This window comes from Ranitomeya imitator, chromosome 3 (assembly GCF_032444005.1).
Source record: "Ranitomeya imitator isolate aRanImi1 chromosome 3, aRanImi1.pri, whole genome shotgun sequence".
NCBI lineage: Eukaryota > Metazoa > Chordata > Amphibia > Anura > Dendrobatidae > Ranitomeya > Ranitomeya imitator.
The window spans coordinates 843504416-843528704 of record NC_091284.1 but is presented as its reverse complement, the minus strand read 5'-3'; the positions used below and the strand labels follow the sequence as shown (position 1 = coordinate 843528704).

At 46.8% G+C, this 24289-nt stretch overlaps 2 protein-coding genes across 2 annotated transcripts in view; both read right to left on the bottom strand.

Annotated features, from left to right (window-relative positions):
- DCHS1 (dachsous cadherin-related 1) overlaps positions 1-24289 on the bottom strand; it is a 163998-nt gene that overhangs the window by 91314 nt on the left and 48395 nt on the right. The gene's annotated exons all lie outside the window — the stretch shown is intronic.
- On the bottom strand, positions 7525-9268 carry LOC138671439 (uncharacterized). Its single transcript, XM_069759611.1, has 2 exons — positions 8629-9268; positions 7525-8487 (listed from the first exon to the last, which is right to left on the bottom strand). Exons 1-2 carry the CDS (start codon positions 9012-9014, stop codon positions 8052-8054), a joined length of 822 nt encoding a protein of 273 aa, XP_069615712.1. The 5' UTR covers positions 9015-9268; the 3' UTR covers positions 7525-8051.

Below are 24289 nucleotides of genomic sequence, written 5' to 3'. Positions count from 1 at the left end.
CACGCTGTCAGGTAGGCATTAGGCAGCGTTCACACAGTCAATGTGGTTTCATCCAAACACGTGCAGTTTTATTGCTTTAAAAAAACTCAGGGGGGATTCAAAACCAAAGCAGCTTCTTCTGGGCAGAAAGGTCACCGCAATAATCAGCTCATTCCACAGCACATACAGTGAGGAGTAAGGTATGTGCATATGCTGCGGATTTTGCTGCGGGTCCGCAGCGGTTTCCCATGCGTTTACAGTACAATGTAAACCTATGGGAAACGCAATCCGCAGTGCCCATGCTGCGGAAAAAACGCGCGGAAACGCAGCGGCTTACATTGCGCAGCATGTCAATTCTTTGTGTGGAATCCGCAGCGGTTTTACACTTGCTCCATAACAGAAAACCGCAGTGGAATCCGCACAAAAACCGCGGTAAATCCGCAGTAAAAACGCGCAGTTTTTGCCCTGCGGATTTATCAAATCCGCTGCGGAAAAATCTGCAGAGGATCATTCTATGTGTGCTCATACCGTTAAAGGGTTACATTTCTGACGTCTAGGCTCCAGATCTCCCCATCAACGTCTGCTTCTCACCTGAGACCACCATCACCGTACAGACAACCATCCTTTCTATCTGACACATAAATGTGACTTGCAGCTATGTAGCATATGATTAGTGATGCAGATTCTCGTCACCTCACTGCATTGTGGCTGTTTTGATCCCAAACATCGAAATCTTCATTTTTATTACTTTGTCAGTATTTGTAAATCCCCCTTTGGCTTTCACCTCGGCCTGAATCCTTCTGCTCTCCATCAGATTGTAGCAGGTCTCCACCGATATCTGACCCCAGGTCTCTTCTTCACGTTCCCCATGTTGGTGCACACCGGTCGCCTCACTGGGGTCTGTATATGGCTGTTTCTTCACCTCTTCCCACAAGTGTGGGATGGAGCTGAGGTCTGTAGACCATGGGGACAATCCAGCACCTCTACTTCATTGTCATTTAACCATTTCTAACCCAATCTCGGAGTATGCTTTGGGTCGTTGTCTTGCTGGAACACTATGTCGTCCTTTTCATACCCATAGTACTCGAGTGTATGGAGTAACTCATCTAGTAGGACACTCACATATAGCTCAGCATTGAGACGACAATCGAACCTGGTCAAGTATAAAATGTCTTTCGCTGTGAAACATCGCCATATTATCAGGTTCCTCCACCGGACTTGACAGTTTCTTCAAATTCTCGATCCATTAGCCCCTTTTTCCTTTGTTTCACCCAGACCCATTTGGACCCATCAGAGTCGTCTATTCATTTTTGTCTCATCCCTCCAGATCACCCATTTCCAATCTTCTTCTGCTCACTTTTCGTAGTTTTTTTTTGTAAACTCAAGCCAAAACTTCTAATGACGATATTGAAATTGAGGCTTCTTCACCTTTTTCCGGCCACCAATCCAGACTTGTGTAACGCGCATCGCAGGATGCTGACATGGACGTCTGTGATCTCACTATTATAAGGAATACGAGCCTCCTCCACTGCCGTGTTTGTCACTCCAGAACTGATAGACCTTATTGACTCTGATATTTTGCCTGGACGGTCACCTCTTGGCTTCTGAAAGGATGGACGGACTTCATTTTGTATTCTTACAAATGTCATGGCGCTCACATTTGGCAATTTTCTTGACCGAGAGACCGCTATCGATGAGCTGGATGATGCTGTTTCCCTTTTCATGAGAAATCTTCATGGCGGCTCCTCGATTCCAACCAGTGACCTGGTTCAAATTGAGGAGCAGCCATTGGTATCACAGAACGAATAACTGTCCAAGTGAATGAAATATAACTATATTCATCCGGTGTTGTTAATGCCAAAACAAGAGAAACATTGAACTGGGAGAATCGTTGTTTTTATTGTCTTGCCTTCCCCAAGAGTGGAATAAAACCTGAGTCACTGATACTATTTGTTCCACTGACGGAGAGGTCAAACAGTCACAGATGGAAAAACCGAGCCTGCTGCCATCACCTGGAACCAATGAAATCAGCCGGAAGAGTTATTATATGGACGAGGTATAGCTGGATTATCATGGTGGGTGCCGAGCATATCCGAGTGTGGACAAGGATTATTAGAATTAGGTGATACATTATTGTGATGGGACGGGATGTAATCACTTACAGGTTGCAAAGGTGGAAAGATATAATCTCAGATATAGAGATTATAACAGTACTGACAAGGACTATGATGATTTGTACATTATAACGTGGGTTAGCCATTATTTAGAGACTATTATAGCAAAATTAGGGTTTAAGAAACACAATAGTGTAGAGTCTTGTACAGGACGAGGATATGTACAGGGATTACCATACTGGCACATAATAATCTCAGGTATTATATTGGCAAGTAAGTCTTGTAGGAGGATTGTAATCGTACGTAAAAGAGGGTTACAATGGCTGGCACGTTATAATCTCTGGTCACATCTAGGAATTAGTAACATACATAGTTAGTAAGGCTGAAAAAAGACATTTGTCCATCCAGTTCAGCCTATATTCCATCATAATAAATCCCCAGATCTACGTCCTTCTACAGAACCTAATAATTGTATGATACAATATTGTTCTGCTCCAGGAAGACATCCAGGCCTCTATTGAACCCCTCGACTGAGTTCGCCATCACCACCTCCTCAGGCAAGCAATTCCAGATTCCAGAATTACAAAATTGGGTCCATTATAATTTCGGGTACAGTCTTGTATGGGATTATTATGCATTGGGACTATGAGGATAACTACATCTCAACACAAGAACTATCAGAGATTAGCGAATATGTACAGGGACCACAATGCTGCATGATAACCTCAGGTAATTCTTGTCTAGGGATTATTAGCGCATGCCCTGGGGCTTCTGGTCCTTTCACATCTCAGGTAGGGCAGGTATCATTGTAATAATCCCTCTGCCCCATCTAATCCATGCACTGACATACGTTTGTCTGGCACAGTGCACTCTGCTTTCCCCTGGTGTTCACCTAAGGCCGGTTTCACATTTGCGGTTGTGTCCGCAGCGTTTGTTCCGCAATTATCCGCATGCGTTGTGTATTCCTATCTTTAACATTAAGGACGCATGTGTCTGCGATCGGTTGCGTTTTGCCGCGTTTGACGACGCATGCGTCGATTCGTCGTCTGCGGTTTGGTGCGGTAAACGCTACATGTAGTAATTTTAGAGGCGTCAATTTGCCGCCTAGAAACGTATGCGGTTGTTAGCGGAAGGAATGCGGCAAAAAAAAAAAACGCATTGCTGTCTATGTGAAAGAATGTGGCCACAAGCACATGCGTTTGCTTGCGTTCGTGAACACATGCGTTACACCACAGAAAAACATGTCTAGACACTGATTAGCCACCCCCCACATACAAAGTGATAAAGGGAGGGAGTGGACAGTTGCAGGTCACTACACAGCAGACTGGGAACCAGACCAGAAAGACGAAAGCACCTTGGAGGTAACGGAAACAAGACTCTGAACAATGTGAGTATATCCTAGCCAATGTCTTTATGTTCTATTTTCTGTCTCTACATGTCCTAATTTCTGCCATTTCTGTCTGCATGCATCAGAATGTCTTCTTCTTCTGATGAGGAGCAACGTCCTGGCCCTTCTGAAGCCGAACATGTCAGTGAAGTGAGTACTCACCTCCTCAGATTGGTAAGTATTCACTGTGACATCTACACATGTGACAATTGTTTTTTCCTTTTTTTAGAGCACTTCTTCCACTGCAGCAGAGGCTGAGCAGGAGCAGCGGGGTCACGGTCGGGTGGCAAGGCGGCAGCGTGTACGTATACAGGGCTGACTGTTTACTGTATCCTCACTTTAGTATTCTTGAATCTTCCTTTCTTTACTTTCCTCTTTCTTTACCTTTTTCTTCTGGACTCCTTTTTTATCTTGACTTTCATTATTCATGCCATTTCTCTGCCTCTGTTTTCTTTCTTTTCCTTATGTTAATGTCTCCAACCTTAATGTCTTAATTTATTTTTTAGGTTCCAGAACGGGATGAGGACCTCATTGACAACGATATCCTCATCTCCCTGGTCCATGAGCGAGTTCCGTTGTGGGACACCCGGGTTCCGCAGCACTCGGACAACGTGACAATCCGGCGCCTATGGAATGAGGTGGCCAAAGCGATGTGGGATGGCTGGGACAATGCCCTGACTCCGGTCCGAAATGCATTTTGTAAGTATTGCAATGCAGTGTGAAGCAGCAGAGACCTTGGCAGTGCTCACACAACTGTATGTGATGATAGAAACTCTCAGGAGTTTCTCTCCATCACACACAGTTGTGTGAGCACGGCCAAAAGTCCATTGTCTAACCATTATTTTTTGTTTTTTCAACAGTGCTCAAAGTCAAAACACATTGGCGTTCGATGAAGGACCGCTTCAACAAGGACCTGCGTCAAGAGAGCCGTGTTCCCAGTGGTTCTGGAGCAAGAATCTGAAAGTATAAATACCACCGCATTCTGGGATTTTTAAGACCAGTCCTTGCCCAGAGAACGTATTTTTTCGGTGTATTAGGTTGTGTTGTATTGCCATAATCTGTATGTTTCTATTTCACAGAAGTTGGCATTTTGTAAATGTTTGGTATTGTTTTTTTTCCTTTTTTCACAGCACATGGAGCAGTACTGTTGGCCCAGGTTCTGGAGCGGTCCTTCATCAGACAACCACGGACCCGTCCCAGCCATCCAGCAACGCTGCAGCAAGTGGGCCTGCCACACTAACTGGAGACCAGGAAGCTGGTCCATCAGGTGTTTCCCTTTCCCAGTCCTCTACCTCTGCCCCTTTTTTTGGGCTGCTCTCGGCAGCGGCAGAGGGACTCGGACAGGTCACTCATGCCCGAGTTTTTGCACTTGAGCTCGGTTTTTCACGATGCACTCAAGGCTTTGGGTGACCGACTGGATACTGCCATTAGCCATATGAATACACGTATCCAGGAGGTCACCAAAAGCCTTGACCAAGTAAAAGCTGACCTCCAGAGGCCAGCATATCATTTTTTTAATCAAATTGAACAGGGCATGTCGGAACACCTTACTCCTGATCTCCAGCTTAGTGTCATGCAGATCAAAGGAGGAGAATAAGGAGCATATCATGGACAATATATAATTAAATCTTTATTAATACATAAAAATGATTAAAACACGATCAGTAATAAGTCACAGCGTATAAGTTCCTGGATGTTTTCCCGGCACCTGTGCACTTGGTCTGACGCCCTGCCTCCATTCCCTGACCTGGCTGTCACAGTGCGCATGTGCCGTGTGCACCACCGCTATTGGCTTACTCTTCACATGTGACCGGGTTCACAGGGGGTTATCTAGAGGTCCTGGTTGTGCCATATTCACACTCCCTTGAGAAAGCGGCGTTGTAGTGCCGCGAAACGTGCGTCGGGGGTCTCTCTTTCCGGCTGTGTCTCTCCTCTGCACCCCTCTGCACTGTCTGGTGAGTGTACACTGGTATTGCGCTATTGACCATATGCATCTGCAGCCCACATGGGTGTTGCTTTTGAATAGCTAGATTGACTTTACTGCTCTACCTGATACTTACCTGCCTTGTATAGTGCTCCTGGTAAGCATATTGTGTGCTTTATCCATTATATGTGGGACTTTCCCTGTCATATGTTTAGGGGTATTTTGGAGGGACTGTCCTCTTTCGGCCCTTCATTGGAACTTATACGCTGTGACTTATTACTGATCGTGTTTTAATCATTTTTATGTATTAATAAAGATTTAATTATATATTGTCCATGATATGCTCCTTATTCTCCTCCTTTGATATGTATTGTGTGGAGCGGACTTGTTTGTCGGGGGGTATACTATTCTAGTACTCCCATACCCAGACTGTCACAATGGTTTTGGGATTTTGCATAATATTTAGTGTCATGCAGGCCTGCAATGTTGCTTACATGCAGGCTATGCAGCAGAGTCGGTATTTTCAGCAGACAGTGGCGGCATATCCATCCGTGCCTACACTGTCTCGCTTGACCTCAATGCTGACCTCTGCTGCATACCACTGCACGGCCACCTCCATTCCAAGCACTGCCGGACACAACTACAGCACCACTACCATGCCGAGTGCTGTAGGACAACTGCTGCTCCTGCTTGGACCTCCTCCACTGACACCACCATGCAGCAGCAGGACCCTGGCATGGCCTTCCGTACCGCCACCACGATGCAGCAGGATCCTGGCATTCCCATCCGCTCTGCCACCACGATGCAGCAGGACCCTGGCATGGCCTTCCGCTCCGCCACCACGATGCAGCAGGACCCTGGCATTCCCTTCCGCTCCGCCACCACGATGCAGCAGGACCCTGGCATTCCCTTCCGCTCCGCCACCACAATACAGCAGGACCCTGGCATGGCCTTCCACTCCGCCACCACGATGCAGCAGGACCCTGGCATGGCCTTCCGCTCCGCCACCACGATGCAGCAGGACCCTGGCATGGTATTCCAACCTCCTACCGCAACCATGCAGCAGCAGCGGGACAAAGACTCTGACAGTTCGGCCACTATGACCAGGCCGCAAGAAATGAGCCCGCCGAGGCTCCCCAGACCGCAGCGCCGATCCCAAAAAGGGAAAAAAAACAGCAGACTATTTTTATTCCCCCCCCCCCACCTCCCATTGTGCCTGCAATGTCATGTTTGTCTTACCCTTCCAGTGTCTCAGCCCTCTCATGCGTCGAGCCCCATCCCCGATCTGCCAGACCCCAGTAATTTAATTGCCCCTTCTCCTGCCACCCCTGCGTCGTCCACAGTGAGTCAAGCTTCACAGCTACATACCCCCCGTTTCCTGCACTCTACCCCAAGCAGGTGCAGTTAATTTTTTTGCTTGTTTGTTTTGAAAATAAACAATAATGTTTTTTGCCCCCAAAAATGTTTGGTTAATTGTGTATTCCGCCGCTGGCAACACACACCGTGCGCCAATTAAAACACTGCGCCGCACACTTTATTTTTTGCCACATCATAGCTCCAGTAGTTCGCAAGTACAACACTGCAGCATTGTGTGTCTTTGGTATAGAGATATGAGGTGGGCCAAAAAAATGTATACTTGTATTTTCTCCATAATCTCTTCCTTCTGCTTACTCTGTGACTAGTGTTGCAGACTGAAGAGAAAATGGCGGCAATACAAAGCAGAACTATACTCAACAAGTCATGTGTCCAAAAACTAATTAGTTAGAACACCTGACCTGGTGAGTAGAGAACTGCCGTGTATAACCTCCATTTTCTCTTATGTGTACGTAATCTATTTCACACAAAGTGAAGGGACGATGGTGGTCACACACGGCATATCTATACTCACCTTGACATGTGTCAGAAATAGTGAATTCATGAGGCTGTTATATGTGCATCATGAATTCATTATTTCTGACACTTGACTTGATGAGTATAGATCTGTTTTGTATTAAACAGCCATCGTCTCTTCAGTCTGCGTCCAATAGATACTGCAGAACAGAATCAGGACGCAATGACGTCAACAACCTTACCACTAACAACCTAAGTGGTTTGTAGAGGAAATACATAGGAGACACGGTCAAGATACCAAAAATATAAAGTTAATTAACAACAAATATTAGTAACATAACTGGTACAGACCCAAACCCAACAGGACATTTTACACAATATTGTCCTGCCATGCTACACGTCCAATATCAGAATCAAAAAGGCAGCAAATTGGTCCCGCACGTGGCCAACTTCAGCAGTTGACCGCAGTGGGTGATTCTGGTAATCTGGCAATGGGTTTGCAACTGGTTCATCCAGTTCAATGCTGGGTTGCTCCTTAGCCATTATGTAATTGTGGAGAACCACACAGGCTTTGACCACCATAGGCTGTCTCCATTTTTAGATTAATGGCTGTTGCAAGAATGCGCCATTTTGAGACTAGAATCACAAAGAAACACTCTACTGTTCTTCGGGCCCTGGTCAGTCTGCAGTTAAACATCCTTTTAGTGTGGTTCAAGTCCCGACTGGAATATGGCTTCAGTAGGTTTTCCCACATCTGAAAGGCCTCATCCCCAACCATAACAAATGGCATCAGTGGGCCTTCAGTGTTGGGGAGAGGTCATGGCCGTGGAAAATTAAAATTTTTGGCATACACACGTCGGCCAATATCCGAGTTCTTGAAAGTCTGTGAGTCATTGCCACGGCCAAAAGCTCCAATGTCCACGGCGATGAAGCGACAGTCCGCATTTGCTATTGCCATGAGCAGAACAGAAAAATATTTTTTATAGTTGAAGTACTCCGATCCAGTTCTGGCGGGTTTGATAATGCGGATGTGCTTTCCATCCACCGCTCCCAAACAGTTGGGGAAATCACACACACTCCAAAATTTTTCTGCAATTCCCATCCACATGTCCTCGGTGGGTAGGGGTATAAACTCATCCCGTAATACATTCCACAAAGCCCGACAAGTATCCACAACTATTCCTGACAGGGTGGAAATTCCAAGCCGGTATTGGAAGTGGAGGGATGATAAGCTCTCTCCGGTTGCCTGAAATCTGTAATAAAATAAATAAAAAATAATTTACAATCAATTCTATTTATGGTGTTGTTCTGCTAAAGACATAAAGGAAAATACAAAGAATACATGTCAGGCCAACCAAAATTATAACTGGCATTTGTTTAGAACTGTTCCGTACCTTAATTTAACCAGCAGACGTTCCTCTGGTGGAATCGCTCTACGGAGCTGGGTGTCCTGTCTCCGGATGGCTCCTTGGACACGATCAAGCAAATCCCGGAACGAGTCTTGCAACATCCTGGTATATTCCAGGAATTTGTCCGGGTCGGCATTAAGCTCACCATACAGCGTGTAATAGGCTCCACGGCTCTCACGTAGTTCGATAATGGGGTGTTGCCAAAAACGCCTTCGCCGTGTCCTTCTCCATCTTTCGCGATTTCTGTGTTGCTCCCAAGCAAACGCACAGGCAAGAAACAGCTTGATGCTTAAATCCAGGTTGAAATAAAAGCTCTCCATGCGAAGATCCATCATGACACAGGATACAGTAGCACACTGTGAAGATTTCATCAGTCTTAGGGTCTATATATAGATATCCTATAATACACGCCCTCTGTAGTCCCATTGGCTGTGTCTGGTTATCTAGATTTTTCTCCTGTAAAATTTTCCATCATGCGCACAAAAACCGCAAACGCACGACAAAACGCATGGAAAAGAGTGAAAACGCGGGGTTTTATTAACAGCATGCGTTCCCACATGCGTCTTAAAAACGCTGCGTTTGTACATGTTTCTATGCGTTTTTTTCCTGCACTAGCGGATGCGGATTAAACGCTGCGGATTCGAACAGAAATGTGAAACTAGCCTAAGTGAGTCACACATGGCACCTCCTGCTACACTCATCATCTTGGAATCACACTCCCAGCTTCTTCCTGCCTTGGATGACGCTCCCCCTCCCCCTCAGAAAACACAGCTATGGACAAATGAGAACCAGGTTTTTACTGAACCAGAGGGAGATGTATGGACAAGCATCCACAGGACACTACGGCCAAGACATAGGAACACCCCAGGAACCAATGTGACCTGTGAAATGAGTCCAGCATCTCTCCTGACTCTATGAAACCCATGGATGACCTATGTTCTCCTCCGACTGGAGTCTAGCCCCTCTCCTGACTCTGCGGTGACCACCCATGACCAATGATCTCTGTAATTGAAGTCCAAGTCTTCTCCAGACTCTGAGAAGGCCATATGTGATGACACAGCTTTTAATCTTAATTATTCAGACATTTTCGGTTGGTCAAGAAACATAGAAAACAAGGACTGTTGTCACGTATGAGACATAGGCTATTGTCTGAATGTTGAAATTGATGTTTGTGGATTTTTCAATGGCTGCTATTTGCCTCTTATATCAGCTCCTACAGATAATTGTCTGCTATTCTTGCAAGACAGGGAGATAGAGTAATTGAACAATAGATGTTTGCTAATATGTTTATTACCCATTTAATAAGTTCAGCTACTTTGTCTGCCTGCAAAACAGAGAGGGATGAACTATGCAGATTGATTAAATACTCAAACAATGAGAGTTAACTCATCCCTCCTCCTCCCCCTTGACCTGTGGGTGATGACCTGAACCATAGATGTGGGTATAAAAAGGGATGTCGCTCCTTCTGAAAAATAAGAGTCTCTACAGAACTACAGCCAAGACACCATGGCACCATTAAAGGGAACACAGATTTGACATTTTACAGGATGCTTGATTAAGGGACCACGGCCCTGGCTGGAGAAATACAGATCTACTCCATTGACCATCACTGAACCCATAGAGACGTTTGGGGAAGATAGGACTGGTCACCTGACCCCCATGACTATATTAGGAGAAACCAGGTTGTGACCCTCCGTTCACCTGGCTTCATGGAAACCTTCAGAGAATCCAGGTCGAGACTGTGAGGATCGGAGGTTATTGTCACGGATCCCTACTCCGTGGTGTCACTTATTCGTCACATGCCTGCCCTCACACGTGACTTGGGGTTGTGCCTGCAAGGGTTACTCTATCTCCCCACTCTCAGTCCAGCATTCAACCTCTGTCCTATGCTGTAATGGAAGCATAAATCACACACGGACCCAGGCCACACACCCGCTCATACACGCTGCCACCACTCACCGAATACACGGGCCATGAGTCCCAGAAATAATAATACTAATAAAAATATGTCTGTCACTCATAAGGCACACACACCTTAGGCTATGGATTCTTTTAGAACATTCAAGGATCAACTTGTTAAAATTTTATACTTTAATAACAAAGGGTCAGTGCTTACAATAAGAAAAGGTATAAAAATATGATAATAAAATGACATACAACTTATTTAAAACAGTGTCAAAATAAACAGGAGAAAAACTTACAGAAATCATCTAACTGGTAGTCTGCTTTCTGCTCCCTGGGGAGGGGGGGGGGTGAATGGAGTTGGTGGAACACATCAGTTTCTTAGGCTGTCCTCACATGTGAACACAATTCTCTGTCTGCAGCCTAAATTTATAACTTTGGTCTGAGGTCAGGTTTCTAGACCGGCCCCTCAGGTTAATATCATAATTGCTGGCTTGTTGATTGGCCACGGCCGCTCTACTAATGAATATATATTATTTTCCTCTTGAGACACTTGTGACCAGGTTCCCAGGAATACATCACCTCAGGCCGCAATTTAGCATCTCCCCTCCAAGACCTCAGAGGTGCCAAATGTTACCTTCTTCTTGGCTCTAGCTAGACCTCCTGGTGAGATATGGAGACACAATTTCTACTAGTCCCAAGGAAGTACCTATTAACACCTAGGTGCGACTTCCCTTCAGGACAGGTGTTACATTATCACTAGTCACACATATAACCCTAGACATATGCCACTACACACATATAGATATATATATACACATATTTCACCACAATTATGGGTTGTAATAAAAAGATGCAGGCCCCTCTCTCCTGTTATCCACTGTCTTCTGTGCTGGGGCGGGTAGTGGTACTGCTACATGCACACCTAGATATTTGCTTAACACTGCCACCCTCTCTATCTCCGAGGCCTGCTCTCCTAGTGTGTCCAGCATCTGCCTCAACTCAATTGGTCGATCCTTCTCCATCTGGAGGACAGCCCTGGCATGTGTACCTTATCATCTGAACTGACCTCCTCATGTGGTTGTTCACGGTCCCAGTCGTTCAAGTGTTGTATTAGGATCACCCGGTTGTCCTCCGTAAACCACTCTAGCTCTCTCTCAGAGCAAAGGGCTCTCAACTCCTCCTTCTTGAGCCTCTAGTTGATGGAGTCTACCATCTCTTCTGCCAAGTCACCACTCAGTATCTTTCCCAGGAATGCTGTCCAGAAATAATGATCCCACCCACTGCCACCACTTCTGAGAATCTGAGGTTGTGAGTTGTAATAATCAGGCAGGTTAACAAGACAACTATTTTTTATTCCTTACGAGCATGGTTTTAAGCAAATCCAGGTAGATGGCCCCCAGTACACAAGATCCCCTCCTCGGGGCCGGTAGTCCCACTGTACCCATACCAGGCGATACTCACTGTCTGTCACTTTGGTTGGCCCACGGATTTTGTATCTCCCGCCAGTTTAGTCTGTAGTCACAGTCCATGCTCTTCTTGATGACAGGTAACACAACCGGCCCTATGTATCTAGGAGCAATAGTCCTTAAGAGAAAGTTCATGAAATCCAGATGACAGTTCCCTCAACCGTAGCAGGGGAATCCAGCCCAGCCAGCATCTGATCTCCAAAACTCAATAAGCCATCCATTCATGGCTCCAGGACCTCAGCCTCCGTTCTCTCCACTCAATCTCACTATCCCAACTCTCTGACTCTGGCTTCTTTTCCTCCCTGCCCCTTCCACAGTTGCTTTTAGCTCAAAGAATAAAGAATATTTCAGAAGCCAATCACCTGGGACTGCATGTGAGAACCCCTCTAGTGACGGCTCCATTGGGTCTACAATCCCCATCAATATAATGGGACTAGTGGCTGGGGGAACAATGGAATGATTGAGTTCCTTGATTACTAATCTTGGGTCTGGCTTTATGTAAGATAATATAAGTTGTAATATATTACGATGTATATTAAGATGTAATATTATATAAGATCTAGCCTGCTCGTCTTACTCTGATTACTGTCACTGAATGGAAACATTGATTCCTGAGGCTGAACTGACAAAAAAAGAAAATCTCTAATAAAACACAGCAAGCAAATCTCTAATAAAACACAAAAATATTGACGGAACTGATGCTCCATGCGGGAAAAAGTTTGCGTCCCTTAGAGCCGTGGACTCTGCTCTACAGGGAGATACATGCATTGGTCCAACAGTCTTTAGTAAGTGGACAGCTCCTCACAGAGACCATCTGGCCACCTGGCCAAATACCTTAAGGGGGAGTCACACATAACGATATCGTTAACGATGTCGTTGCAACGTCACGCTTTTGGTGACGTAGAAACGATCCCGCTAACGATCTCATTATGTGTGACAGCGACCAACGATCAGGCCCCTGCTGGGAGATCGTTGGTCGCTGGGGAATGATCAGGACCATTTTTTGGTCGCTGGATCGGCATGTGTGACGCCGATCCAGCGATGTGTTCACTTGCAACCAGGGTAAATATCGGGTTACTAAGTGCAGGGCCGCGCTTAGTAACCCGATATTTACCCTGGTTACCATTGTAAAAGTAAAAAAAAAAAACACTACATACTCACATTCCGATGTCTGTCACGTCCCCCGGCATCCACAGGGTTAAAACTGCTTTAGGAGCGCTGCTAATGTGTCAGCACCGGCCGACAGCTTCCCTGCACTGACTGTCAGTGCCGGCCATAAAGCAGAGCACAGCGGTGACGTCACCGCTGTTACTGCCGGCGCTGAGTCAGTGCAGGGAAGCTCTCGGCACCAGCGCGTGCATCAGCAGCGCTCTTGCCGAAAGCAGTTTTAACCCTGTGGACGCCGGCGGGGGACGTGACAGACATCAGAATGTGAGCATGTAGTGTTTTTTTTTTTTTTACTTTTACAATGGTAACCAGGGTAAATATTGGGTTACTAAGCGCGGCCCTGCACTTAGTAACCCGATATTTACCCTGGTTACCCGGGGACTTCGGCATCGTTGAAGACAGTTTCAACGATGCCGAAGTCTTTCCCCTGATCGTTGGTCGCTGGAGAGAGCTGTCTGTGTGACAGCTCCCCAGCAACCACACGACTTACCAACGATCACGGCCAGGTCGTATCGCTGGTCGTGATCGTTGGAAGTCGTTTAGCGTGACTAAAGCTTTAGTGGACTGTCAACTACCTAAGCTTGTTGTTACCTCCTCTCTGTGGGTGCCCACCAAAAGTGGAGTGCTACTGGGGGGTAGTTGGCCCTGGAAGTCCTGAAGTCGCAGCTGCTCTAATCCCGGCGAGTCAGGGGAAAGGTGAGACTGTAATTTGCACCATCTTGGGTATTTTGTTGGGACCGTTCTATATGTTATTGTCTGTTTGGTGGTTCAATTAAGTATTGTCGTGCTGTTTTACCCTCACCCTGCGTTATCTGAATAGTATTATGCCCACAGGAAAAGGAGAGCGGGCATTCAGTGGGATGAGCCCTAGTCCATGCGGTCGCAAGCCAGCGGACGAGAGAACCATTGACCTCCCATGCAAAGGACACTGCGGCCATGATATAGGAGCACCCAAGGAACCAATGAGACCTGTGAAATGAGTTCAGTATCTCTTCTGACTTTAAGGAAACCATGGATGACCTATGTTCTATCCTGATTGGAGTCTAGCCCCTCTCCTGACTCTGCAGAGGTCATGGATGACCAATGATCTCTGTATTTGGAGCCAGCTCTTCTCTTGTCTCTGTGCAGGCCATGAATGACCAATAAGCACTTTTGACTAAAGTCCAGCTCCTCTCCTAACTCTGCAGAGGCCATAGATGACTAATGACTCCTATTCTGGTGTTCAATTCATATCCTCACTCTGTGGAGGCCATGAATGACAAATAACCCCTCCTGAATAGAGTTCAGCTCCTCTCCTGATTCTTTGGAGAGCATGGCTGAACTGTGACCTCTGTGACTGGTGTCCAGCTCCTCTGCTGACTCTGCAGAAGTAATGGATGACCAATAAGCTTTTCAGACTAAAGTCCATCTGGAGTTAGCCTCTCCAGTCACACTGAACTATGACTGAACTCTCAATGAGCTAATATGCGTCGAACTTGGACACCTCATTCAGCTTCCTGTAGTTGTTACAGAAGCACCACTCTCCATCCAGCTTCGGCACAAGTACATAAGGGCTGGATCAGCCGCTTTTCGACTCCTCGATGACACCGAGACTCAACATTCTCCATACCTCCTTGGAAATCACCTCGCGGAGGGCTTCAGTTATCCGATACAGCTTTTGGTTCACCATCATATGCTGTTCAGCCAGGATTTTGTGATCCCCAATCTTCTCCATCTCATGTCCTGATTCTGCTCTGAAGCATTACAATGAAACCCTGCAAAGTGCTCTGGATGAAGCTGCTCCTCCTATACATAAAACAACTCTGCACAGACGGCAACAACCATGGCACACGCTGCAAACACGTTTCCTACAGCGGTGCTCCAGGTGCGCAGAACGTCTGTGGAGAAAATCTAATCTACCCGAAGATTTCATCCATTATAAGTTCATGCTAAAGACATACAATTCTGCCCTTCACCTCTCCAAACAAACCTACTTCAACACCCTCATCACCTCCCTGTCCAATAACCCTAAACGTCTCTTTGACACGTTCCAGTCCCTACTCAACCCAAGAGAGCAGGCCCCAACCACGGATCTCCGTGCTGACGATCTGGCCAATTACTTCAAAGAAAAAATTGACCACATTCGACTGGAAATCATCTCCCAATCTCTTCATACCATGCACTGTCCTCCATCCCCCACTGCATCTAGTTCACTCTCTGACTTTGAAGCAGTTACAGAAGAAGTAAGTAGGCTCCTTGCATCTTCTCGCTCGAGCACTTGCACCAGTGACCCCATTCCGTCACATCTCCTCCAGTCCCTTTCCCCAGCTGTCACCTCTCACCTAACAAAAATATTCAACCTTTCCCTCACTTCCGGTATTTTTCCCTCCTCATTTAAGCATGCCATCATACATCCATTACTTAAAAAACCATCCCTCGATCAAAACTGTGCCGCTAATTATAGACCTGTCTCTAATCTTCCCTTCATCTCTAAACTCCTCGAACGCCTGGTCCACTCCCGTCTTACCCGCTATCTCTCAGATAACTCTCTTCTCGACCCTCTTCAATCTGGCTTCCGCTCTTTACACTCTACTGAAACTGCCCTCACTAAAGTCTCTAATGACTTACTAACAGCTAAATCTAATGGTCACTACTCCATGCTAATTCTCTTGGATCTCTCTGCAGCATTCGATACTGTGGATCATCAGCTCCTCCTCACTATGCTCCGCTCCATCGGCCTCAAGGACACCGTTCTCTCCTGGTTCTCCTCCTATCTCTCTGACCGATCCTTCACTGTATGTTTTGCTGGTTCCTCCTCCTCTCACCTTCCCCTTACTGTTGGGGTTCCTCAAGGATCAGTCCTAGGTCCCCTCCTCTTCTCGTTGTATACTGCCCCTATTGGACAAACAATCAGTAGATTTGGTTTCCAGTTCCATCTCTATGCTGACGACACCCAATTATACACCTCTTCTCCTGTTGTCACGCCGACCTTTTTAGAAAACACCAGGGATTGTCTTACCGCTGTCTCTAACATCATGTCCTCCCTCTATCTGAAACTAAACCTGTCAAAAACTGAACTCCTCGTGTTCTCTCCCTCTACTAACCTACCTTTGCCTGACATTGCCATCTTCGTGTGCGGTTCCACCATTACTCCAAAGCAACATGCCCGCTGCCTTGGGGTCATCCTTGATTCCGAGCTTTCATTCATCCCCCCACATCCGATCACTGGCTCGCTCTTCTTACCTGCATCTCAAAAACATTTCTCGAATTCGCCCTTTTCTTACTTTTGACTCTGCAAAAACTCTTACTGTTTCACTTATTCATTCTCGTCTGGACTATTGTAACTCTCTACTAATCGGCCTCCCTCTTACCAAACTTTCCCCGCTCCAATCTGTCCTGAATGCTGCTGCCAGGATCATATTCCTCACCAACCGTTACACCGATGCCTCTACCTTGTGCCAGTCATTACACTGGCTACCCATCCACTCCAGAATCCAGTACAAAACTACTACCCTCATCCACAAAGCCCTCCATGGCTCTGCACCACCCTACATCTCCTCTCTGATCTCAGTCTACCACCCTACCCGTGCCCTCCGCTCCGCTAATGACCTCAGGTTAGCATCCTCAATAATCAGAACCTCCCACTCCCGTCTCCAAGACTTTACACGTGCTGCGCCGATTCTTTGGAATGCACTACCTAGGTTAATACGATTAATCCCCAATCCCCCCAGTTTTAAGCGTACCCTAAAAACTAATTTGTTCAGACTGGCCTACCGCCTCAATGCATTAACCTAACGATCCCTGTGTGGCCTATTTAAAAAACAAACAAAAAAAAAAAATCAGGTTCCTCGCATCATGTTCTCATTCACTTTATGCAGTTATTAGCCCTCTGTGTCTGTACTGCTACATACTTAGGCAGGTAACTGGTTCATGCAGCTTTACATGAACACCCGAGCCTTACACTATGGCCGGTCCGAATAACTAAAGCAATTGTTACCATCCACCTCTCGTGTCTCCCCTTTTCCTCATAGTTTGTAGCTTGCGAGCAGCAGGGCCCTCACTCCTCCTGGTATCTGTTTTGAACTGTATTTCTGTTATGCTGTAATGTCTATTGTCTGTACAAGTCCCCTCTATAATTTGTAAAGCGCTGCGGAATATGTTGGCGCTATATAAATAAAAATTATTATTATTATTATCCACAACCTGTGTACATCCTGGTAGCTACGTAAACAGGTCCCAGTTACGCTGAAGCAGCTCACGGCACTGTTGTTTCTGTAATATCTTCAACCCTGGCTTCAGGACTCGCCTCCAGGCATATAGCTTCCACCAGTTTCCTGTCTCGCCATGGTTTTAGCAAGTTAATGTTGTTCACCTTTGTACTGCTTTCTTCTCCCTGGTTGGTGGACCTTGTAGTTAACGTCACTCAATTTTTCAACCACCTCATATGGTGTTTGCAACTTGGCAGGGAACTTACTTTCCATAGTGGGGATTAATACCAACACCCATCTGCGGGGCTAAACTGTCTGTCTTGCCGACCGATTGTATACCCTTGCCTGGGCCTCTTGTGCTTGAAGGAGGCTCTCTCTCACAATTGGCAACACCCTCACGATCCTGTCTTGCATCTGGGCCTCATGTTCGATGATGCTGAGGTGGGGTGTTACCTCCGCTTCCCAGGTCTCCTTTGCAATGTCCAGAAGTCCCAGAGGGTGCCATCCATACAGCAGCTCGAAAGGTGAGAACTCTGTAAAGGCCTGTGGGACTTCTCTAATGGAGAACAGTAGGTACAGTAATAGGCAGTCCAAGTCCCGGCCATCATTTTCCACAACCTTCTTAAGCATAGACTTCAACGTCTTGTTGAACCTTTCCATGAGGCCATCCATCTGCGGATAGTACACAGATGTCCTGAGTAGGGAAATCTGGAGGGCCTTACATAACTCTCTCATTACCTTGGACATGAACAGTGTTCCTTGGTCCATCATGATCTCATTTGGAAGGCCCGTCCGGGAGAGAATATGAATTAGCTCTTGCGCTATACTCCTGGAGGGGGAGTTTCTCAGAGAAGCCGCCTCTTGGTACCTTGTTGCATAGTCCATTACCACCAGGATGTATTGATGACCCCTAGCGGACTTAAATAAGGGCCCGACAAGGTTCATTGCAATCTGGTCAAAAGGAACTTCTATTATGGGCAATGGCGTTAGGGGACTGTGGAAGTTGCATACGGGAGCAATTAGCTGACAGGTAGGGCAGAAACTAACAATATCTTGGTGACACCCAGGCAAGTAGAACCTCTGAAGGACACGATCTACAGTTTTGTCTACTCCCAGATGCCCACCCAAGACATGAGAATGGGCCAGATATAATACCCTATGCTTATAGGCTCCTGGTACCAACAGCTGCTCTATCACTTCCGCTCTTGGTTTACTAACCCAATAAAGCAGCTCTTCATTCAACATGAAATATGGAAACCCGGTGTTGGCTACTGGGTCTTGAGCAACCCTATTTATTAAAGACACATTGTCAAATACATTTTTAAGTAAGATCCTGCATTTGGGCAGTCCCAAAATTCCCCCCAGAAACCCCCAACTCCGGAATCTAGGCCTCAATGGTCACCGTCTTGTCCTCATCACCAGCAATTACACACAAAGGGAACTCATCCACCTCCGACTGAGATGGGGATTCATCAGGGTTGACCTGGCTCCTGTCTAAGTTACTTAGTATCCCCGCCTTCCGACAGAAGACCCAGAACAGGCTAAAGTTCCACCCAATTATCACCGGTTGGAGCAGGTCCTTAACCACCTCGACCTCATGCGACTCAGACCCACAGTTAGTTTTTATAGTCACTCTGGCTACCGGGTAGTCCTTGGCATCCCCGTGAATGTAACAGAAGCCCTTGTTTTTTTCTGGGATCAACTTGTGAGGGAGTGTGGCCCTTATCAGGGTCATCAAACTCCCTGAGTCCAAGAGTTCTGACACTACTATGCCATTTATTGTCGCAGGACATGACTTCGGTACCTTACTGGGCTGATAGCCCACACTGCAGGCGGAATAGGCATAGTATGAACAGCGCTTCCCTAGCTTGCAGTCGATCAGCTTGGAGGACATAGGACAACAGGCGTCTATGTGTTCAGGACCGTAGCATCTCCAGCAGACCAGGTCTTTACTAGCGGCCTTCTCTGGAGTTAGTGTCTCCAGTCACACTAAACTATGACTGCCTCTGAAGGCCGACTATTTAAAAACCAGACCACACCCTGGGGTGGAGATAAGGTGGACAACCTCCCACCTGCACTATAGTTGCCCACAAAATCCCAGACTTTCAACAAAATGGCTACTTATGCCCTCAAAGTACTTGATGTACTGGGAGAAAAACTTTTGCTTTTTACATCCATTAGCCTCAGTGAAACATATCTCCCCTCCAGCACCTTACCAGTGACTTTGTCACACTATCCTGTACTCAGGGGATTAGTATGGAGTAAGAAAATGCCAAATACTCAGGGCACATCCTGCTAATTAAGAGGTGTCATGGTGAGATCACAATGTGGATCTGAAGGAGGAATGAAGGACCTCCAGGAGACCCCAATACACTAGTCTGACACAGCCAAACCAAGTTGACTGATTCTTTGCCTAGCCATCATTCATCACCAAAAGTGGTAGGCAAAAATCCTCTCCACGGTACCGCACAGCATCTGCAGAGGGCAGTATGTCTGTGCAATAGGCACACAATACCTTACAGTATCTCTCAACATTTATAGGGAGAGGTAACTCAGTGTTATAGGCATGCAGTATCTCCCATCACCTGTAGGGGCAGTATATATGTGTTATTGGCACACAGTGCCTCTCATCATCTGTAGGGGGTAATATGTGTGTGTTATTGGTGCACAGTGCCTCCCATCACCTGAACGGGGCAATATATGTGTGTGTTATACGTACAAAGTACCTTCCATCACCTGTAGTGGCCAGTATCTGGATGATATTAGCACACAGTATCTCCCATCACCTGAAGGGGGCAATATATGTGCGTGTTATGGTGCACAGTACCTCTCATCACCTGTAGGAGGTAGTATGTGTATGTTATTGGCATGGAGAACTTCTCATCACCTGTAGGAGGTAGTATGTGTATGCTATTGGCATGGAGAACTTCTCATCACCTGTAGGGGGCAGTATGTGTATACTATTGGCATGGAGTACTTCTCATCACCTGTAGGAGGTAGTATGTGTATGCTATTGGCATGGAGTACTTGTTATCACCTGTAGGGGGTAGTATGTGTATACTATTGGCATGGAGTACTTCTCATCACCTGTAGGGGGCAGTATATGTATGTCATTGGCATGGAGTACTTCTCATCACCTGTAGGGGGCAGTATATGTATGTCATTGGCATGGAGTACTTCTGTAACAACCCTGCCGGCATCACTGCATGGCCTTCCATTCCCCACCTGCCTGTTACATCTACTCACTCACCCAGTGCCATGCTGTGAGATCTGTCTGCTGCCGGCTCCATGCCATGTGCTTCATGGCGGCCTGCTTTGTGTACACTTCCTGGCTGTGTGCATAGGGGGGCGGCGCCAGCCACTCCGGATTCTTATTGAGACTGGTGTGCACCCCCCTAAGGTGTCCCTGGCCTATGGCCTAGAGGCCTCTGATACTTAAGGCATCCTCACCCATTGGAGGAGGCCTGAGCAAACTATTCCCCTCAGTTAGCATTTGCTACTGAGCTGCCAGGTCGTGTGTTTCCTGTCTCTGAGGGCTGCACTATTGCAGGCCTTCATCTGTGTTCTGTTTGTGTATCTGTGTCCGTTCCTGTCTGTACTCTGGTCTATGTCCGTCCCTGCTCCTTCTTTGTCATTAGTCATTTCCCACTCTGCTGTGTGTACCTCCGCCTTATCTTTCTGCTCTGTACGCCACTGTCTGTGGCTCTGCTTCTCTCTGCTCAGTTCTACCACAACCTGTGGTTCTGTGTCTCTCAGCTTTTCTCTCAGCTCTGCTCTCTGACCTTGCTCCGCTCTCTGTGGCTTTGCTCTACGGCTCCGCTCCTTGCGGTTCCACCTGTCCGACTCCACCCTGGAGTGGCACCTGGTAGCTTCCTGCTGCACAAGTCTGACCTCACCATCGGAGGCTCCAGCGAACACCTAGGAAGCTACTTAGTTACGCCCCTTCCAGGGAAGTTCGGTCTGTGGTCCAGTGGGGCCACACCCCCGTATGCCCGCGCCAACCAGTCTCGGCGCGAGTGTTACAACTTCTCATCACCTGTAGGGGGCAGTATGTGTATGCTATTGGCATGGAGTACTTCTCATCACCTGTAGGGGGCAGTATGTGTATGCTATTGGCATGGAGTACCTCTCATCACCTGTAGGGGGCAGTATGTGTATACTATTGGCACGGAGTACCTCTCATCACCTGTAGGGGGCAGTATGTGTATACTATTGGCATGGAGTACTTCTCATCACCTGTAGGGGGCAGTATGTGTATGCTATTGGCATGGAGTACTTCTCATCACCTGTAGGGGGCAGTATGTGTATGCTATTGGCATGGAGTACTTCTCATCACCTGTAGGGGGCAGTATGTGTATGCTATTGGCATGGAGTACTTCTCATCACCTGTAGGGGGCAGTATGTGTATGCTATTGGCACGGAGTACTTCTCATCACCTGTAGGGGGCAGTATGTGTATGCTATTGGCATGGAGTACTTCTCATCACCTGTAGGGGGCAGTATGTGTATACTATTGGCACGGAGTACTTCTCATCACCTGTAGGGGGCAGTATGTGTATGCTATTGGCACGGAGTACTTCTCATCACCTGTAGGGGGCAGTATGTGTATGCTATTGGCACGGAGTACTTCTCATCACCTGTAGGGGGCAGTATGTGTATACTATTGGCATGGAGTACTTCTCATCACCTGTAGGGGGCAGTATGTGTATGCTATTGGCATGGAGTACTTATCATCACCTGTAGGGGGCAGTATGTGTATACTATTGGCATGGAGTACTTATCATCACCTGTAGGGGGCAGTATGTGTATGCTATTGGCATGGAGTACTTATCATCACCTGTAGGGGGCAGTATGTGTATGCTATTGGCACGGAGTACTTCTCATCATCTGTAGGGGGCAGTATGTGTATACTATTGGCATGGAGTACTTCTCATCATCTGTAGGGGGCAGTATGTGTATACTATTGGCACGGAGTACTTCTCATCACCTGTAGGGGGCAGTATGTGTATACTATTGGCATGGAGTACCTCTCATCACCTGTAGGGGGCAGTATGTGTATACTATTGGCATGGAGTACTTCTCATCACCTGTAGGGGGCAGTATGTGTATACTATTGGCACGGAGTACTTCTCATCATCTGTAGGGGGCAGTATGTGTATACTATTAGCATGGAGTACTTCTCATCACCTGTAGGGGGCAGTATGTGTATACTATTGGCATGGAGTACTTCTCATCACCTGTAGAGGGCAGTATGTGTATGCTATTGGCATGGAGTACTTCTCATCACCTGTAGGGGGCAGTATGTGTATGCTATTGGCATGGAGTACCTCTCATCACCTGTAGGGGGCAGTATGTGTATGCTATTGGCATGGAGTACTTCTCATCACCTGTAGGGGGCAGTATGTGTATACTATTGGCACGGAGTACTTCTCATCACCTGTAGGGGGCAGTATGTGTATGCTATTGGCATGGAGTACTTCTCATCATCTGTAGGGGGCAGTATGTGTATACTATTAGCATGGAGTACTTCTCATCACCTGTAGAGGGCAGTATGTGTATGCTATTGGCATGGAGTACTTCTCATCACCTGTAGGGGGCAGTATGTGTATGCTATTGGCATGGAGTACCTCTCATCACCTGTAGGGGGCAGTATGTGTATGCTATTGGCACGGAGTACCTCTCATCATCTGTAGGGGGCAGTATGTGTATACTATTGGCACGGAGTACCTCTCATCACCTGTAGGGGGCAGTATGTGTATACTATTGGCATAGAGTACCTCTCATCACCTGTAGAGGGCAGTATGTGTATACTATTGGCATGGAGTACTTCTCATCACCTGTAGGGGGCAGTATGTGTATACTATTGGCATAGAGTACCTCTCATCACCTGTAGAGGGCAGTATGTGTATACTATTGGCATGGAGTACTTCTCATCATCTGTAGGGGGCAGTATGTGTATGCTATTGGCATGGAGTACTTCTCATCACCTGTAGGGGGCAGTATGTGTATACTATTGGCATGGAGTACTTCTCATCACCTGTAGGGGGCAGTATGTGTATACTATTGGCATAGAGTACCTCTCATCACCTGTAGAGGGCAGTATGTGTATACTATTGGCATGGAGTACTTCTCATCATCTGTAGGGGGCAGTATGTGTATGCTATTGGCATGGAGTACTTCTCATCATCTGTAGGGGGCAGTATGTGTATGCTATTGGCATGGAGTACTTCTCATCACCTGTAGGGGGCAGTATGTGTATACTATTGGCATAGAGTACCTCTCATCATCTGTAGGGGGCAGTATGTGTATACTATTGGCATGGAGTACTTCTCATCATCTGTAGGGGGCAGTATGTGTATGCTATTGGCATGGAGTACTTCTCATCACCTGTAGGGGGCAGTATGTGTATACTATTGGCATAGAGTACCTCTCATCACCTGTAGAGGGCAGTATGTGTATACTATTGGCATGGAGTACTTATCATCACCTGTAGGGGGCAGTATGTGTATACTATTGGCACGGAGTACCTCTCATCATCTGTAGGGGGCAGTATGTGTATACTATTGGCATGGAGTACCTCTCATCACCTGTAGGGGGCAGTATGTGTATACTATTGGCACGGAGTACCTCTCATCATCTGTAGGGGGCAGTATGTGTATGCTATTGGCATAGAGTACCTCTCATCACCTGTAGGGGGCAGTATGTGTATACTATTGGCACGGAGTACCTCTCATCATCTGTAGGGGGCAGTATGTGTATACTATTAGCATGGAGTACTTATCATCACCTGTAGAGGGCAGTATGTGTATGCTATTGGCACGGAGTACCTCTCATCACCTGTAGGGGGCAGTATGTGTATACTATTGGCATGGAGTACTTCTCATCACCTGTAGGGGGCAGTATGTGTATGCTATTGGCATGG